Genomic DNA, 20,039 nt, shown 5'->3' with positions numbered 1-20,039 from the left:
CTTCTGTTTATTCTGTTGTACAATTGAGGAGCACATCCAATTTAGTGCAGTGCATAGCAGGTTTTTTATACTCAAAATCATAACCAAAGAGACAATAGTGTTCACATCTATAAATTTCAGCAACCTGCATAAAAGATGAAAAATGGAAGCTTATTTTTTTTCTTCTCGCTTTTTTCTCCTCTAAATTTTTTGTTTGTTTGTTTTAGGAGAGAGAGAAGAGAGAGGGGAAGAAGGAGAAGGGCGGAGGGAGAGGGCAAGAGAAGGAGGAAGAGAGAGAACGAGAGAGAGAGAAGCAAAAGCTAAGTTCTCTCTCTTTGTCTCTCTCCCTCTCTCTCTCTGAGCTTGAGCTCAGGGCCTTGCACATGCTAGGCAAGCACTCTACTATTGACTTACATACCCTGCCCAGTTCTCCCATTTTGTGACTAGTGACTGGGAAGATTTTATTAGTGAAGTAATTGGACTTCTGTATTAAATGCTTTTTGTCTGTGTGGGTCAATGGGAACATAGCAGGTCAATCATCAGCCACACATTGTCTTCTTATTTCAAAGACAGTAGGTCCCAATACTATTGAATTACTAGTACTTTTCAAAGTTACCTTAAAATATATGTAATAAATTCAGAAAAATAATTTCTGGAAAAGTTCTGCCTTCCAAAGGCCTTTAAATTCATTGTTCTTAGAATAAGTGTATTTTTAATGAAAGGAAGGAACAAAGAAAGAAAAGAAGGAGGAGGGAATGAAAGAAAGAACAAAAGAAGGGAGGGAAGGAAGAGAGGGAGGGAGGGTGGGAGGAAGGAAGGAGAGGAGTAAGGGAAGAAGAGGGGAGAGGCCTGTTAAGTTCCATCTGCAGACTTAACAAGCAACCTCAGGCAGGTGGAGACTCTTGGTGTGCTGTTCCAATCCTGAAAGCCAGAGATAAAGCATTTTCTAAATATTAAAATGATATTTCATTTCCTATATTGTTTTAGCAAAAAAAATTAAGCAGTTAAAAATGGCTTAGATTGATAATGTTGTGATTGAGTAGGGCAAATGTTTATAAGTAAATATTGATTATTTAGTCTTTAAAGCTCTGTAGTATAATAAGATGAAATTTGGTTGAATTTTTTTCTTAAAACAGCTTTATCTCATTGTTTTTACTCAGAAGGTTATTTGGAGGATTGGGATACACTTAGGGCTATGAATGCAAATATGAAGCACCCTCAATATCAAGTATTTGTACTACATAAAAGTGGGCAGAGATTGAACTACAAGAGTCTGAGTTGTATGGGCCCAGAACGACACAGTCCAAAAATCACTTCATTTTTGTTTGAGTTTTTATTTGTATTTATCTTTCTTATGATTATTAACTTCTATTCGCTTGTTGTCATACAGTACAAGAAACATTTATATGGTACTTCCTATGTGCAGGATACTATGCTAAATGTTTTTCTACAAGAAATGAAGCAGAGAGGTTCAAAATTTGCCTGACATCATTAAGCTAGTGTGGGTAGGATGGACTTTACGCACAGTCTACTCCAGCCTGAACACCATATGGCCTCCTAACATGTTAAGAATCGCCATCATAAAAACATTTAAATACAAAATTTGCATAGCCAATCTGTTTGAAGCCTTCTTAACAGAATCACTTAAATTTCCTCTAGTGAACTAAGAAACGTGATCACAAGCTGAGAAACACTTTTCCTGAAATTCTTATAAATAGAGCTAAATAAGTCAATATGGTAGTATCTAGATAAGACTGCAAAAATATTGCAAATATGAATATTTCATACATTTTAAGTGTTCTGATGCACATCTAAAACTCCTTTTTAAAAACAAGTTTGTGTCTAGAATGTGTGGTTGTTTTTAAGAAGCAACTCTTTAAGTACCTGACTTAGGGATCAGAGGTCTCTGGCATCGTGATGGGAGCCACATTCCCTGAGCTAAGCAGGAGCCAAGGCATCCATGTCACATAGTATAAGGTGCCATTAAAGCATGGATCAGTGAGCAGAGGGGCTGCAGAAGCGGGATTGCTGGAACCCAAATGGAAAATAGAGTTTCAGCAATTTTCTACTGATTACTCGGTAGAAAAGAGTCTACCTGGTGCCACATCTGATTTATGGAACAGATTGGACTTATAATGGGAGTCCAGGCATAACTGACCTCTTTCAAAGGAAGTCACACCTTCTATGAAATACTCCATGTGTGGATTTAGGAATAAATTATTATGATGCAGCTTTTCATTGTGTTCTGGAGCTCATTCTTATGTTGGCTTTATTCAAATTTCTCCATAAGAATCAACAAGCATAGAATCGAAAGTATAATTTACTTCACTCTCCTACTGCACTTTCCCTCTGTATATATGTTTTTTTTGCTTAAAAAACTCTGCGTGTTACATTGTATATTTGCTCTCATGGCAACAGATCAAGGAGGAAAAACATGCATGAAATGAACTCATTTGCACGGTATTCTCAAATGCTCCTGCTTAACACTGATCTCAGTAAGGAGGAGGCTCAAGTTTGCTGCAGCATGGACATAAGACAGTTGGCTCTGTTGAAAACAGAGTGCAATGTTTCTAGTATACTGAAATTCTGTTTTGATCAGTTGGAAAAGGAGTTTATAGCTAAGAAATTGTTCTTCAACTGCAATTTATTTGCTCAAATAAAATTTAGACCTTGCCAATAAAGAGAACTAATTTTCATCAAGTAGTTATTGAAAAATTATTAACTAGTTGTTTTTGTAGATTTAACTGTGCATGTCATAACTAGAGTATACAAACCTTCTGTCTCAGCAATCACATTTTCTTAATATATTGGTTAAGAAAAAGAAGCTTCATTTGGCAATGAACCTTTGTATATTCATTAGTTATGATAAATCCAAGACTTTTATCCAATTTTTTATAATCTTGTAGCTTAGCTTAAATTATTTAAGGATTTTAAACAGTCTTCTTGTGACTTCCACCGTAGTTTATCCCACAATATATTGTGAGAGCAATGAGAAGAGGGTTGGGAGGCTCTGCTTACATCTCCTCTCAGAAAAGCTCTTCTGGCCATCTGTACATTGAACCATGTTGTACAAAATAGATTCATAATTATGAAGTAATATATAACTGAGGCAAAATATTTGTGTTTTAGAATTATCAGAAACTGCCAGTGAGATAAATTGTAAACAAATTCATTAGCAATTAAGTCCTACCTCTCAATGCTGTGCTGTCATTAATGTTTAAATTGCATCAATATGTGAAGCACTGAATAATAACATGTTATAAAGTTAGAATTTTTAAATTTTGTTTTCTTTTGCTTTGTTTCTTTTGAGTGTCTTGCTGTGTAGCTCAGGCTGGCCTTGAATTCCCAAGGCTCCTGCTTCAGCCTCCCCAGTGCTGAGATTACAGGCATGTACTACAACTTTCAGCCTGGAATTCTTGTTTATATTACAGACTTCCTGAAACCTAATATTTTAATTTGTTATCAATCTGACAGAGAGCTTAATTTCTGCTTGTGATTAAATGTTAGTTTGAAATTGTTTGTTTTATTAGGCTTTATTCAGCATTTTCATAAAATTATATATGCCAAATGAAATTATTGTGTTTTATTTATACAATAAGTAAAACATGGAACCAAAAGAATAACATTGAAAGCAGAATTTATTCCAGAACATCTTTCCTCATGGTCCAATAATACAATATCCTGTTATTACATCATTCCATTCCAGGTAATTCCCTTCTGACAATTTTCAGACGTAGCTCATATTAATTTTTAATTTTATCACATATTAGTTTTATAAAGTAATGACATTCTCTGTGATGTCTACATACATTATACATTGTGCATCCTTCTTCTACCCACCCTGGACACTTTCCAATTCAGTTCCATTCATTTTCTAACAAATGACAATTTAGTTCTTCTTCGTGGCAGAATAACAAACAACTGTCTATATACCATATTTTCTTTATCCATTCATCGGATAGGCACATAGACTCATTACACATCATTTCAGGGGGTTGGTTTTTTGAAACAGAGTCCCATGATTTACCCCAGGTTGGCCTCTTAGTATCCTGCTGGGTCAGCGTCCTAAGTGCTGAGATTATATGTGTGAGCCACTGTGTCTGGTTGATTCCACTTTGTGACTATTGTGAATATACTGAAAAAAAAATTATGAGTATGTTGTGATTTCATTTCCTTCATATATACACAGTAGTGGAAAGGTATTTCTACTTTCAGTTTCTTAGGAGTTTCTGCACTTTTCCACAGTGGTTATACCAGTTCGCACTCTCACCAGCAGTGTATGATTCCTTTTACTCCACATCCTCACCAGCATTTGTTACCTTTGTTGTTTTGATAGTAGCCCTTCTGACTGGGGCGTGAGGCTATCTTTATGTGGTTTTGATTTGCATTTCCGTGATGGCTAATGATCTTGAGTATTTTTTTCATGTATTTGTATTTCTTCTCTTGAGAAGTTTCTATTCAGATTATTTGCCCATATATCAGTTGGATTTTGTGGGGTTTTTTTTCTTATTAAATCAATTGAGTTATTTTTATAATCTGGATTTTAATCCCATGTAAAATGAATGGCTGGCTAATACTCTCTCCCATGCTGGAAGTTGTATCTTCAATCCATTGTTTCCTGTTCTGTGCAGGATCTTTCAGTTTGGGGCAATTGCATTTGTCAGTTTTTCTTTTGTTTCTTGTGCTTTTGGAGTCCTATCCAGAAAATTGTTGTCTGTACCAATTTCACCTACGCTTTCATATGGTAGTTTCAGAATTCAGGTGTTACATTGAGGTCTTTGATCTATTTTGAATTGATTTTTGTATAGGGTAAGATATAAGGATCAATTTTAGTCTGTACATATGAATATCCAATTTTCCATGCACCACTTGTTAAAGAGGCTGTTCTTTCTCTAGCGTATGCTTTTGGCACATTTGTATACAATCCATCTGTTGTAGATGTGTGGATTTATTTCTGAGTGCTCTGTTCAGTTCCGTTGATCTTTTGCCTATATTTATGCCAATACTGTACTTTTTATTGTTGTTATTATAGCTCTCCAGTATTTCTTAAAATCATATATATATATATATATATTGAACTCTCCAGCTTTCCTCATTTTGCTCAAAATTGCTGTGGCTGTTTGTGGTCTTTATGCTTTCATATGATTTTAACATTGCTTTTTGTAGCTCTGTGAAGAATGTCATTGTTATTTTGGTAAAGATTGGATTGAATTAGTAGATGGCTTTGAACAGTATCACTGTTTTTAACTAATATAATTCTCCCAATCCATGAACATAGAATATCTTCTCACCTTTTAGTATTTTCTTCAATTTCTTTCTTCTGAATTTTATAATTTTTATTATAGAGATCTTTAAGTTAAGTATACTTACAGATTTTTGTGTGTGTGAATATTGTGCATGGAATTTTTCATGATGTCTTTCTCAGAAAATTGTTCATTGGTGTGTAGAAAAGCTAGTGCTTTTTGTATATTAGTATCATACCCTGTTACTTTACTAAATTTATCAATTCCAATAGTTTTTGGTGGAGTCTTAGGTTATTCTGTATGTAAATCATATCATCTGCAAAGAGGGATAATTTGACTTCTTCTTTTCTGTTTTTAGGCCTTTTATTCCTTTCTCTTGCTTTATTGCTCTGGCTAAAGTTTCTAGTAATATATTGAATAAGCACACTAAGAGTGGACACCCTTGTCTTATTGCTGATCTTACAGGACATGCTTTCAGCTTTTTCCCATTCTATATAATGCTGGCAGAAGCCCCAGTGGCCTGATGGGTAAGATATTGACCTCCTATATAATGCTGACTATGGGTTTATGATATATAGCCTTTGTTTTACTGAGTACAATGCTTTTATACCTAACATGTCAGGGTTTTTTTTTTAATCAGGAATGAACGTTGAATTATACCAAATGATATTTTCTGCATCTACTAAGCTGTTCATATAATTTTTATCCTTCATTCTACTTATGCAAAGTAGAACATTTATTGATTTGTCCATGTTAAACCATTCTTGCATCCTTGGAATGAAACCAGCTTGATTATGGTGTATGGTCTTCTTGATGTGCTATTGAATTTGATTTACTAGTATGTTGCTGAAGATTTTTGCATCTATGTTCATCAGGAATATTGGTCCACAGTGGGGTATTATGTTCATTTTGTTTTGGTTTTGTGGCAGTTCTGGGGTTTGAACTCAGGGCTTCACACTTGCTAGGCAGGCACTTTACCACTTCAGCCATACTACCAGCCCCAGTATTCTTTTTTGTGTGTGTATTTGGTAATAGGTTAATATTGGAATCATAAAAGGAGTTGGGGAAATGTTTCATCTCTTTGAACTCTGGAAAATTTGAGAAGCATTGGTGTTAATTCTTCTTTAAAAGTTTGGTTCAATTCATCAGTAAAGTCACTAGGTCCTGGGCTTTTTCTATGTTGGGCAAACATTTATTTTTTATTTAATCTCATTACTCATTATTAGTCTCTATGTGCTTTTTGTGTTCTCTTTGTTCAACTCATAGGCCTCATGTACTCAGAAAATGTGTCAATTTCTTCTAAATTTTCAGTTTTCTTAACATATAATTTCTAATGATCCTTTAATTTCTGTGGTATCAGTTGTACTATATCCTTTATCATCTATGATTTTATTTATATGTGTCTTCTCTCTTTATGTTTATTCTAGCTAAAGGTTTGTCAATTTAATTTTTCATAAAACCAACTCTTTGTTTCATTCATCCTTTGTATTGTTCTTTTAAACTACATTTCATTTGTTTCTGTTATGCTCTTTATTATTTCTTTCCTTCTACTAATTTTAGTTTTGTTTGTTCTTGCTTTTATGAGACCTTAAGATGATCCATTAGATTGTTTTAAATCTGTCTCCTCTTGATTTAGGCGTTTGTTGCTATGAACTTAGATCTTGGTACTGCTTTTGGTGTATTCACAGGATTTTTTGTTGTTGCTGTTTATTTATTCACATGTGCATACATTGTTTGGGTCATTTCTCCACCCTGCCCCCTGCCCCCATTCTTCCTCCTCTCCCCTCCTCAGTTTTCAGGCAGGTCCTGTTCTGCCCTTATCACTGATTTTGTTGAAGAAAGGACATATGCATAATAAGAAAGACAAAGTGTTTTTGCTAGTTGAGTTAAGGATAGCTATACAGAAAGATTCCTACTATTACTTTCATGTACCCATGTGTTACAAACCATGTTGATTCAACTCTAGCTGACCTTTACCTTGGTTCCTGATCCCCTGCTCATGATAACCTGTTGTTTTAAGGTTTCTGTTCACAGGACTTAGTATGTTATATTTCCATTTTCATTTGTTTCAAGAAAAATTTAAATTTCCTCTCTGACTACCTTAATGACACACTGTTGGTTAAAAATGTGTTTTCATCAATTTGTATTATTTCTGTTGTTTCTCTTGATGCTGACTTCTGATTTCATCCATTGTGACCAGAAAAGATACAGGATATTTTAATTTCCCACAATTTTTTGTAGCTTGATAGATGCTTCATTCTAGAGAAATGTCCATGCAATGATGAAAAGAATATATATTCTGCATCTGTTGGATGGAATGTTCTGAAAATATCTGAAAAATCCATGTGATCTGGTGTGTAGTTTAACTCACATTTTCTTTGTTGATTTTTTTGTGTAGATGATCTATCCATTGGTGAGAATAGAGTACTGAGATCCCCCACAGTTCTTGTATTAGGATTTCTCTCTCTCTTTAGATCTGATAGTGTTTGTTTTATGAAGTTGGGTGTTCTGTTATTAACTACATTTAGATTTATATTTTCTTGGTAAGTTTCATCATATTTTCTTGGTGAATTGATCACTTGGTCATTATGTAGTGGCCTTCTTTGTATCTTCTTTTTTTTTCATAAAGTCTATTTTTTGAATGTCCATGTCTTTCTAAAGATTAGGGAAGTTTCTGCTATTATTTCATTGAATAGGTTTTCTGTGTCCTTAACCTTTACTGCTAACTTTTATGTATGCTGATGATGCATACATTCAGTTTTTTAATGGTGTTTCAAAAGTCTTGAAGCTCTCTGCATTCTTATTTTTCATTAAAGCTGTGGAATATGCTATTTCAAAAGATCTGTGTTTAAACTTTAATATTTTCTATTCTACTTGATCTGGTTTGTTGTTGAAGCTTTCATTTGAATTCTATGTAATTTATTAGGCTCTTCATTTCCAAGATTTCTAATTGGATCTTTTTCAGAATCCATATCTATTTTTGAGTTAATCATTCATATCTTGCATTATTTTCCTACTTTCATTCAACAGTTTATCCATATTATCTTGGATCCTATTGAAGTTTCTTAAAATCATTATTTTGAATTCTTGTTATGTATTTCATCCACTTTGATGTCTTTGGACTTTGTTACTGGAGAGTTAAGATCTTTGGGAGGTATTCTATGACCTTTTTTAAAAGAGGCTAAAATGAAAGCCTTATTAACGGGAAATACATTCTGATAAATCCAACTGATTTCAATCTTAATAGTTAATTTAAATAATGGAATTTGTTGATAACATCAAACTAGAATTAAAAAAGATAAAAATCTATTTTCACAAGTTGTTTCAAAACAAGACATCCACTGGCTGATGCTATATTATGTTAACCTGATTGTACTGTACATAATAAAGTGTGCCCAACCATAAAAAAATGTATTTCTTGGGTTCCTATGTTGAACTTTGCACATATGTTGTGATAGATATATCTACTGCTTTCATAAAATGACCTTCATATTAAGAAGCTTTCTTGTGAAGATGTGTCTCAGTGTTTTAGCTTTGTATGTAATGTATTTATTTCCAGCTGGGCACTGTAGTTTAACTTATGTGTAGCTTCTTTTGCTGTGATAGTGAGTTTGGATATAGTGCATACTGTATCAGATTTGGAGAAACACACTATCTCTGCAGGTCATGCAAAAGTGGAGACACTTTGCCACGTCAGGAAGGTGTGGCTTAGACAGCAGAATGTGTGGAGTGGGGTCTGTGTAGTTATTCCTACCATAGGGGTGGTGGTCACTTGTGATGGGTGATAGAGGTTTCTATAGGCACTGTTGATATTGACTCTCTTACTTGAGAGGTTTTTCAGTGTTGGCTGCATCAGTAGCAGTGAGGGTCTAAGTCACTTCTCCTCTGCTTGGACCCTGGTACAGCTCCAGATGTTTCATGGGGAAAGGTGGAAACAAGAATCACATCTCCTCCTCTACCCAGTCTTGGCAACCATGCCTAATCAGACAAGGTACATGGAAACTGATTCAGGGGACCCATACACATTTGATGGCATAAAAACCTGATCCCCTCTCCTGCTATCTTTGCTGTGCCCATGTAGCTACCTACTGAACCAGTGCAGTGGAATGTCTGTGGTGTCCAAGATATGCAGACAGTTTCTGTCCCCTACAGCAGTCCAATTTTTTTTTCAAGAAAAAGATTTTTTCTCACAGTGGCTCCTGGCCAAAGTACCCTAGGTTATGTTCAGAGAAAAAGTGAACTTCTTTTCCAAAGCCAGGCAACTGTGCAGATTTCAGATTTCTAATCTTTTGAGGCTGTAACTTTGTGAGGGTTCTGAAACTTTCCAATAGCTTAGGTTGTCAGTGTCCATACTGATAGAGTTTGATGGACTCTCTCACTCACTTTCACCCCTCTGGAGGGGAGACTAATTCCCAGCTGTGGAGCCAGGGCAGCAGATGCTATCTCAGGTCTTTGAATCTTATAAGCTTTCCATTTCCTCTACTGTTGAATTCCAGTGTTCTCTTGTAATCACTCACCTCAGTGTGCAACTATAGACCTGTTCCTTTGGTTCTTTTTTGTGGGTGAGTAGATGAGTGCTGGATACTTCTGGTGAGCCATTTGCTGATCTGTATGGTACTGTACATTTCTCAAATACATGCATATTTTGTGTAAATTATAGCTCAATAAATCATACAGGATATCAGCAATGCCACGTTTGTTTCTTTAAAAGACTAATGAAACTGTAAGATCCCCAAGAGACATGGCCACTGTGAATATGTTAGGTCACCCTCAGACACTGCATTTCCCAGTTTCCAAAGTGTCCCAGCCTCCTCCATAGTGTTCTCCTAGCACTATTTCCTGGATTCCAGTGTGTCCCTGTCCTTCCTACCTATGTATCCCCCAGCACTTGCAGGACACAGGGTGACAGAAGATGAAAACATGGCCTCCTGGGTCTCTGGGAGCAGAGGATACTGAGATGAACTCTATAATTCATATTTTAAAAGTTTATGTGTGATCTGACTCTATAAAATGTAAGCAAACATGTATATTCTGTCTACTGTTTCATAATCTGTCCATCTTCATCTTGTTATTGGAAGATATCAATATCACAATCAATATATACATTCTTTTGTGGTTTTGGTAATGATTAGAAAGTGAGCATTCTTTAACATTGTAGATAATATCAAAGAACTGACCCTAACATAAGTAAAGTAGAACATTAAACTATACTGATAACTTAAGTGTGGTACAGGAACAGATGTATAGTGGATACAACTGGATTACAAGAAAGATCTTTCATTTTTATCAAAGTCAAATTTAATCTAATTCTGGACCTCTATTCAAATAAGTTCCCTGGAAATTCATCCAATATTATACTACTCTTTCTTCTACCTTCTTTCCTGTTCATGCCTACTTCGAAAGGTCCCAGGAATCTAATGAATATGTTTGGGAATTTCCACTGATATTGACTTTACTTTGACTATGGATGAGCAATGGTGTCTCTGAAGCTTTCTTTATCCCCTGGGCTTAGAAATTCTTCTCATCCTGTGATCCACGCACATTGTGTACCACCCAACATTCTCCAAATTCTTGCCCTCTTCTTCTGGTGTGAGAGGGCACTCCTCAGGCTGAGAGAAAATTATTTAATACTCAAAATAACTGTATGATGGGGATACTGTATTTGTTTCTCTTTTACAGATGAGAAAACTGAGAGTAGAACAGGTTCAATAGCATAGCTAAGGTCATACAGCCAGCAAATGGCACCAGGGAGATCTGGTTGGCTTGTTGAATGGGGAGAAGAAGACATACTAGAAGAGTAAGAAACTTAGCAGAAAAGAATAAAATACTTTACATTATTTTGCATTTATTACTAGTATTTGACCAAGGTACACCTGTCCGGCTGTGAATTTTGAGAATGTGCTTGTAAAGAGGAATATATTTCATTTAATTAACTGATGGTACAAGTGGCCTGACATATCAGGTTGAAGTTCTGCACTGCCACCTTCTACTTTTATTGGGTCTTACTTTTATTGTTCCTACTAGTACTGAAAGCATGAGAAAATACATTTGTATGTCCTCTCTCCTTCCCAACAGAAAGTAAATCATCTTTTGAGGACTGTCTAACACATAAAAGTATTTGCTCTTCAGCCAACTCATTTCAGCTACACTCACTGGTCAGAGCCAGGTGTTTACCAGGAAAATTCAGTGCACTCAGCATTTCCTGGAGGATCTAATCATATCCTATATCATAAAGGTAGACAAGGCACTTTCCTCAAGAGACTTCTGTTGTGAAGGTCTGGGATGCTGGGAAAACATTCATCAAAGATTATTTGTTTGCACATGCAGTATTTGGTAATGTAGAAATGACCAATGTGTTATTGGCCATGTAAAAGACAAACAGAATCTCTAAATAGTGAAGACAAATCACATTAAGATTAAAATGTTTACAGTCTTCCATGAAGGGAGCATCACAGTGTAACTCTAGACCCTGCGTATATGCAACCTGAAAACTTTCCTACCAGAAAAAATTTAAATAGAAGAAATTTTATTACAATCATATTAATAAAATCGAACATAAACCTGACCAAATTTTCTAGTTTCTCAAAACTCACATTACTTCACTGAGGATCTTCATGCCATCTTTATACATAAGTGTGAAATTTTTGTCTTCCCTGACTTAGGAGACAGAGTTTGGGAGTATCACAGTTTGAAACCAGCCCTGGCAAAATGTTAGCAAGATCCCATCTCAACAAACAAATCAGGTATGGTGATATATGCCTGTAATCCAAGCTATGCGGGATGCTAGGTAGGAGAATCATAGTAGAGGCTGGCCCCAGGCAAAAAATGCAAGACCCTATATGGAAAGTAGCTAAAACAGGAAAAAAGTAAGACTGGGGACATGGCTTAAGTAGTAGAGTGCCTGCTTAGAATGTGTGTGGTCCTGAGTTCAAACCCCAATACCTCCAAAAATAAAGATAAAATTGTCTTCCCCAAAGAATGTGTTAATAAGTCTGTGATGTTCTGTCTAACCAAAAAAATAATCGGGCATGACAAATCTTTGCTAAATTTCTGTAAGAAAATTATATGGTATGTGTAAGCAGGTTTTCTTATTAGTCTTTTTTTAATAGAAAAAATGCCTTAAGAGTATTTCTGCTAGGCATATGAATAAGGGATTTTAAAATCCAATTTTCTTAAAATTGAGGATTTTTTTAATTCACTGAATACTCATATAAAAATCACTTCTAAATGTGTGTCTTTTTAATATGTCACATTAAATGCACATTAGAATATATAAAATTATTCATTTAACAAATTTTTACTGAGTGCCTAATATTTGCAAGTGTTATTCAGGGTACTAGGAATAAGAGTTTTACTTCTTGTATCTCTTCTTTGATTATAGCTTTATCAATATGGGGGATCAACCCATAGTGTATACATTATAGCAGTCACAAAATACGCCACTAGTTATTTACATATTAAAATATCATGGAGCTAAAAAAATGGATGCCCAAGAAGAAGGAACTGCCTTAATTGTTGGAGTCATGGAGTTATTCAGTAGTAAGACCTGGGAATTTTACCTCTGGGTCACACAGAGACTAAGTCTCATTTGAAGGAGGACGATAAATGCAAAAACTTGGTCACAGCCTTTCCTTACCATTGTAATTCCTCTATCCCTGAGATTGAATAAAGTGGCTAAGTGTGTATCTAGGTTGTCAAATCAACAAGAAAATGTGTGGGATATAGAGTCAAACAAAATTAGTTCTAACATTAGTTCCATTTGTAACTGGAAAGCTTCTTGTTTTTCCTGAACCTCATCTCTAAATTGAAGATAAGAATGCCTACACAGTAGAATTGGGGGAGACAAATCAAATATCACATGCAAATCATCTGAATTCTTCCAGTTTATGGTGTAGCAATGAGGAAGATATACATTAAACACCTCGTCTTCTACATGTGTGTTTATGTAATGGAAAATCATGATAAAGACTAGGATGGTGGAGAATAATGTGCTAGAAAAGAGAAGAATAGAACAGAAGTCAAACTTTAATTTGAGAAATCCAAGAAGGTGCTTTTGAGGAAGTAAAATTAAACTGAGGTATTCATGACAGGTAAGAATCATGGAGGGAAAAATCTGGAGGAATTTTCAAGACCTCAAGCAGGAAAGAGAGCATGGTGCTTTGAGGGATCTGAAAAGCCAGTGATATGGTTGGGATGGGTCTTGGATGTGGAATACATTGGGCCTCATTTAGAGGGCAATTGCTAAATTTATATTCTGAGTTAGGAGATGTAAAAAAAATTTTTATTAGGATATTGGTTTTACCTGGGGGTGGGAAGATTCATAGTGACAATTCCAATTAGGTTTATATTGTACATTGGTTAGATCACCCTCATCCTCTCCCCCCCTCAACTTCCTCCCCACCCCACTTAAAGCAATTGCAAAAGGTTTCTTTGTTCTATTTCGTATAAGTATATGAAGACTGTCAACCATATTTCCTCACCTTAATTTCCTTTATTCACCCTCCCACCACTCACTAGTACCCCCCAATATACTATACCTATTTTACAGCCCTGTCTTTCATTATTAATATTTAAGTTGATGTTTAATGGGGTTTCTCTATGTATCCTCGCTGTGAGTATACTTTATTTTGGTTCATTCAACCCCTTCCATTACGCTCCCTTACCTCTTTACCTCCCACCCCCCCCTTTTTCAGCAGCTTTCAATACACATCCTTATATCCTCTACCTGCACAGTTGTTTTGTTTTACAATATTACTGATGCTCTATCATTCTTTTTCCCTTTCCCTCTTTCCCTGAGTTGCATAGAGTAGTTTCACTCTTACTAACATGTTCTACACATGAGTTTGTATATGATCATGCTTGTTTTTGTGTATATGTTTACCTTTTGGATCTTTCACATATGAGAAAAAAACATGTGGCTTTGTCTTTCTGAGTCTGGCTTACTTCACTTAACATGATATCCTCCAATTGCATCCATTTACCTTCAGACTACATGTCATTATTCCTTATAGCTAAGTAAATTCTTCATTGTGCATATATACCACAATTTCTTAATCCATTTATCAGTTGTAGGATATCTGGGTTGTTTCCACAGCTTGGCTTGAGTTAGTAGACTTTAAAAGTGACAGTGGTACAGAGGAAGCAATATTAATTATGTAGGAATAGCAGGTACAAACTGGAACTGTCTGGGACACACAGTGCGGCACCAACAACTTACTATTTGTCCCTGTCAAAAGTTTGGATTTTCTCTAAGTGCAACGAGAAGCCACTGAAGGACATTCATCTACAGGGTGATATTATTTGACTTATGCCTTAATAAAAACTATCAACTACAGTACCCTATAAGATTCTGAGATTATAATTCTCTTAGTAGAAACATAATAAATGAAGCCAATTTGATGACATAGTTTAGTCAAGGTTGTATTTTTTTTTAACTTACATTTCATTAATAGGTAAAAAGAAGGAAGCGTATCTTTAGTACTTTGAAGAGGAATGTGGAAGTTCTTCCAGTGTTGCCTACTATTTGGGTATGCTTGCAATATCAGTTGTTCAGGAGCAGTGAGGGACATATGAACAATATCACATATCATGCCTGTTTCTCCCAGCTCACCATTTTCTTTGTCCCTTTGTACCTAAATATGTGGTCCTACTAATCCTTATATGACTCAATAAAAGTAAAAATTTTAAATAGTCATATGTTATGGTTTTAGCATAAAGTAGCTCCCCAAATGGTTCATGTTTTGAAGGCCTTCATCCCCAGTTGGTTAGTGGTATTGAGAGGTGATTAGATCATGAGGACACTAACTTCACCAACAGAATTAATCCATTGATAAATTCATAGCTGAATGGGATATTAGGGGATGGGAGGCCTAGATGTAGGCAGTAGATCACTGGAGAAGGGAGGGAGACATATCTTTGAAGGACATATCTTGGCCCTGGACCCTTCTTCCTGCTTTCTCTGCCTCCTGGCTGCCATAGGTGAGCAGCCTCCACCACCTGCTCCAACAACTGAGATATGTTACCCCACCTCAAAACCAAAGCAATGGAGCCAGTGACATTGAACTGAAACATCTGAAACTGTGAGCAAAAATAAATCTTTCCTCCTTTAAATTGGTTTTCTCTGGTATTTTGTCATAGCAATGAAAAGCAGTCTAATTTACTATTTAAAAAAAATATTGATTTGCCAGAAAATATTCTATGAACTTCACATTCATTATCTTATTTGAGTCTCAAATTTTGAGCTATATTTTATTAACCTTATTTTACATCTGAGAAAACTAACCTTATAGGGCTTGGGTGACTTGTGTAAATTTACATAACTAATTACTGAAAACCTCAAATTCATCCCAGGTAGTCTGATAGCAAAGATGCTGTTTTAACTCAATATTTGGAATAGCAGGTCAGTGACTGCTCAGATCTCTGTTTCGGTTATGTACTGAGAGAAGAGAGGAAATAGAAGCATAAGTGCCCTTTGATGGGCTTATTGTAGCAAGTTTAGCATTATTTTCTTCTTTCAACTCTTTCATTAGCATGAAATCATAATTAACACTGCTCAAAATATTACATTTCTAACTATTATATGAGTAAGGAAGCCATTATTACAATTAAAACATGAGAGATGTGGAATGTTTTGTATTAAAAAATCTTATTATCTTATTAAAATCAAGATGTGAATCTAATAAGATCTGAGATGCACTTGAGAGGGTGCAGTGATATGGCAGTCTGTGTCTAAGGCCAATCCCATGTGCAAACAATGCTAGAAAAGATTCCTATGGTTTTCATGTGTGTCACTGTCATTATTGTTTATAAGTAGTGACCACAATATTTTTAAAAAATGGAAATGGTACAGTGAATATAATTGTCTTTTTTTTCTAATTTATCAAGGAAACTATTGCTTTATTTTGAAGCTGCAATATTGGTATCATTGGAAGAGCTCCCATGCTTAATATAATGAGATTAAAATATTCCATGTGCTGAATTAAAGATGGAATAAGGCCATACTTTGAACATAATATCTCCAGCTGCATGAGCAATTTATGGTTTCCTGGTCACTCTTTCATGTTGAAAAAGGGAAAAAATCATCATAGCAATTGCTATGAAAAACTGAATTGACAATAAGAAAATTTTAAATTCTCTTATGTAAATGTAAAAAATATCATTGATTATCATAGAATTTATTTTGACAGCTGGTATATAGTTAAGTCTTTAACAGTTCTCTCTCATTCTTTTTTCTTTCTCTGATTAAAGTGATAAATGATAGGAAGCTATTTTTTAAATTAACAAGTTTTACAATCAATTGCCTTAGTCAATTTTACACTGCAGTAACACAGTACCACAGACTAAATCACTTATTCTGAACAGAAATTTATTTAAGTCATGTTTCTTGAAGGTTGGGAACTCCACAAAGGACCACATCCAGTGAGGGCATTTTGCTGTGTGGTACTACGGTAAAAGGCAAAATGGGTTCAAGCGAAAACAAAAAGGGGCCAAACTCACTTTTATAACAAACTCACTCTTGTGATAATAAATACAACAACCATGACAACAACCTTAATCCATTCATGAGGGCAGAATTCTCATGCCTATTCACATCATCTGTGTTCCATCTTTCAACACTGTTGTATTGTGAATGAAGTTTCTGACATTTGAATTTTTGGGGACACATTCAAATCATAGCACCTGCCTGTTTCATATGATAATAGAAACCTATCAAAAGTGGTGAAGTATCAGCGTTTAGTCCATAGTGTTAAGGCTGCTGATGAGAACTCAGGGGTTGTAAAGAAAATTGACTTTCTTAGTGTTGATATTTGTGATCTTTGGTTTGCATAGTGTGTAGATTTGGAACTCTTGTTCTTCAGCTTCCCCATGAATGACTAAGTTTTTCTTTTGTGGAACCATCTACCCTCACAAAAAATAAAATTCATTTAGGAAATTTTTCTTGAAATTGAATTGTTTTTTCATGATTATTTAGAATAGCAAATGGTTTCATTCTCGTTATTTAGCTTATAATAAAATATTATGATACAAAGATTTTTGTTTAATCAGCACATAAACTGTCCTTCACACATGAACATTAGAATCATGTCCAATTTAATCACATTAAAACCACTTAGGGACCTTTAAAGTAAGCAGGGATTGAAATATATTAAGTAGTGTTTTGCTATACAGAATGTATTCCATTCCTCCTGGAAGGAAGAGCACAACTAACCTGTCTAGCAAAACCACTCATTCCTCTATACAAAGCCATTTGTTTGTGTGGTTCGACCTCATCCCTAACAAAAGTGAGGGGATATGTTGGCTGGCTTCACAAATGAGCACCTAAATTGTTTGGGGTAGGCATATGACTGAAGTCTATCTGATCACTACCCTCATAGTTTTTTCTAGAGAAACAGATCTCCCTTTTGTGTGGCCATAAGTGAAAGACAGTATTTAGCCCTAGTTGCTACCAACAGCCACTTTGTGACTTTGAGAAGACAGCATTAAGTCAAAACTATCTAGTACTGAAGGCACAAGAAGAAACGTAATAACCATGTCTTTGGTGAAATAGTGAAGGGACTGACTCAAGCCACACCAGAACTTAGCACATTGCTGGTTCTTCAGCTGAGTAACCTAACGTGTTCATCTAATTCCTCAGTTACTTTGAGTTCAGAGACAGGAAACCAAAGTACTTATAATTGAGACAATGAACTATGTTGGGTGAAAATGCTATTTCACCTCAGACTTATATAAAGCAGAGGGAATAAAACAATCAAGAATGCATGAGACATCAGCTTTAAAGACCTTTCCATGATAACTTTGATAAGAAATATAAAAGAGTTATTTTGCAGATGGGTAGCAAATTTGGTAGGTGTTGGAATATGGATCATTTTCAGAGGATGTGGAATAAACATTATAGTTGTGCTAATTTGGAATCCTTTCATGGGCAGAAACTAATTATTTATAGACAGGAATCTTCTGATGGAAATGAGCTTTATAAGTTTTGTGCAACAGGCTAAACTATTGTAGCAAACAGATGTAAAAATATAAGAACTGCCATGGAAAGGCAGGTAGTCTAGAAATAGTGGGTAGCCCTGGCCCATAAACTCACTGTACGCCCTCTCCTCCAATAGCTGGCAGGACTACTTTGTTATCAGCTTTTTGACTTCCATCTCTGGGTCCAAGGCATTCTTTCACAGCTATCAGAAAAAAGAAAAAAGTAGAGAATAAACATTTTGTCTTATAAAATATGATTTGATAGTTAATTGTTTTCATTCATATCTTATTTGACTTAGTCAAAATCTTATGATGCACCTCATTAAAGTAAGACTGGGGAAGGTGGTATCTAGCTAAAACTCTCCATAGTCCTAATATTATACAGATGGAACATTGAGTACAATTTAAGTGTGCATCAGAAGCTTATTTCTCCATTTTTCCATAATATAAATTCAAGAACATATTATTCTTATACAGTTACATATCTATATGTCTGTGTCCATGTGTATACACACACACACACACATACACACACATATCCCCCCTTCTAGGTACTACCATAATTAGAAATTATTCTTCTAATTCTCATATGACATAAATAAATGGAAACTCAAGTTCTAAAAAAATGGAAAAAAATAAAATTATAACTATTAACTGCAGTAAAATATATAAATTACAGTTCCTTTTTTACTCAATAAATTAAGTAGGAAAAGAAAATTTTCACTTCAATGGATTATACGTATTTATGCAAAATGAATAAATGTATTAACATATTGCCTAATTTCAGATATTTATTTTATTTGTTACAACATTTTCTGGCATGAAAATGTGAGAAGGATTAACTTGTATAATCAAAGCTATTAGTCAATTATTTTGCTTCTGGGAGGTTATTTATTCAAAGCCTTTTTGTAAGTAGCAGTGGGCATAATTTTTATCTTTACGACTTCTCCTAATAAGATTTTATAGTATCAAATAATTGAATGACTATTACTTTAGATCTGATTTAGATAGACATTAATCACATCACCTGAGTCAGACTGGTGGCTGAGTTTATATAGCACAGTAGAGCTTTTTTAAGTTTGCATTGAAAATAGGGTATTTTTAATTAAAATTAATGTTTCTATTTCAGTCTTTAACACTAACAGAGGAGGCCACAGCAGACTGATGTCCATGGGCCTAGTTTAAAATGTAACAAAGAAAGAGCTGAACTTTGCACACTGAGGAAGGAAAGGCATTTTTTCCATGCCAATGTTACCCTAGTTTGTAGTTTCTGATTAGTAGAACTAAACACGTTGATTAAACATAAAGAAATTTTTAAATGGATGTCACCATATTTATTGGTCACATTGATGTCATCATATTTATTGGTCACATTGGCTCCTGAAGTCTGGGAATCATTAGACTATAACAAGAGCACCTCAATGAATCCCAGGGGGAGCTTAACGACCACGATAGCCAAGCATAGGGCAGACATGCTACACACTACAGTAATGAGGGTGCATGCTCCCACCTTCTTCAGCTCCGTGTTGAAAATCTTCGCTTTCATTTAAGCGAACTGGAAATAAGTCAAAAATTTAAAAATGAGAATGAAGAACTATTTTCTCTTCACATAAGACAGACACATCTTTGGCCCCATTTAAAGTGAATTCAGTACTGAGTCCCTGCTCCTTCAGGAGGGTAAACTGAAAGTCAGTTATTGCTAGCAAAACCCCAAGTGGCCCCTTTCCCACCATAAATATTTTTCACACATAAAGACTGTTGGTTTGGCTCAAAGCCCTCTGGAGGATGGGTATGGAGGTGGCAGCTGACTGGCTCTCCAGGTCTCTCCCCCATGAGCCATCCCTG

The 20,039-nt window shown here is 35.2% G+C and overlaps 1 protein-coding gene and 1 long non-coding RNA gene across 7 annotated transcripts in view; one reads left to right on the top strand and one right to left on the bottom strand.

Moving 5' to 3' along the window:
- The window catches only part of Adgrb3 (adhesion G protein-coupled receptor B3), a 721,663-nt gene that overhangs the window by 456,343 nt on the left and 245,281 nt on the right, over positions 1–20,039 (top strand). For 5 of the 6 annotated variants that reach the window (XM_074080490.1, XM_074080476.1, XM_074080521.1 and 2 more), the window contains one exon: positions 11,885–11,965. The exons of the other annotated variant lie outside the window; for it this stretch is intronic. In XM_074080490.1, coding sequence (XP_073936591.1) covers positions 11,885–11,965 — 81 coding nt within the window. The remainder of the gene's footprint in view (positions 1–11,884; positions 11,966–20,039) is intronic. 6 annotated transcript variants of the gene reach the window in all.
- Positions 3,618–20,039, bottom strand: part of LOC141424969 (uncharacterized) — a 185,569-nt gene continuing 169,147 nt past the window's right edge. The window contains exons 2-4 of the long non-coding RNA XR_012449955.1: positions 19,705–19,749; positions 18,310–18,397; positions 3,618–4,114 (exon numbers count right to left, since the gene is read on the bottom strand). This is a non-coding gene — a long non-coding RNA (uncharacterized lncRNA). The remainder of the gene's footprint in view (positions 4,115–18,309; positions 18,398–19,704; positions 19,750–20,039) is intronic.

This window comes from Castor canadensis, chromosome 1, assembly GCF_047511655.1.
Source record: "Castor canadensis chromosome 1, mCasCan1.hap1v2, whole genome shotgun sequence".
NCBI classification, from domain to species: Eukaryota; Metazoa; Chordata; class Mammalia; order Rodentia; family Castoridae; genus Castor; species Castor canadensis.
The sequence above is the reverse complement of the archived record's forward strand: the minus strand, read 5'-3'. Positions and strand labels throughout refer to the sequence as shown.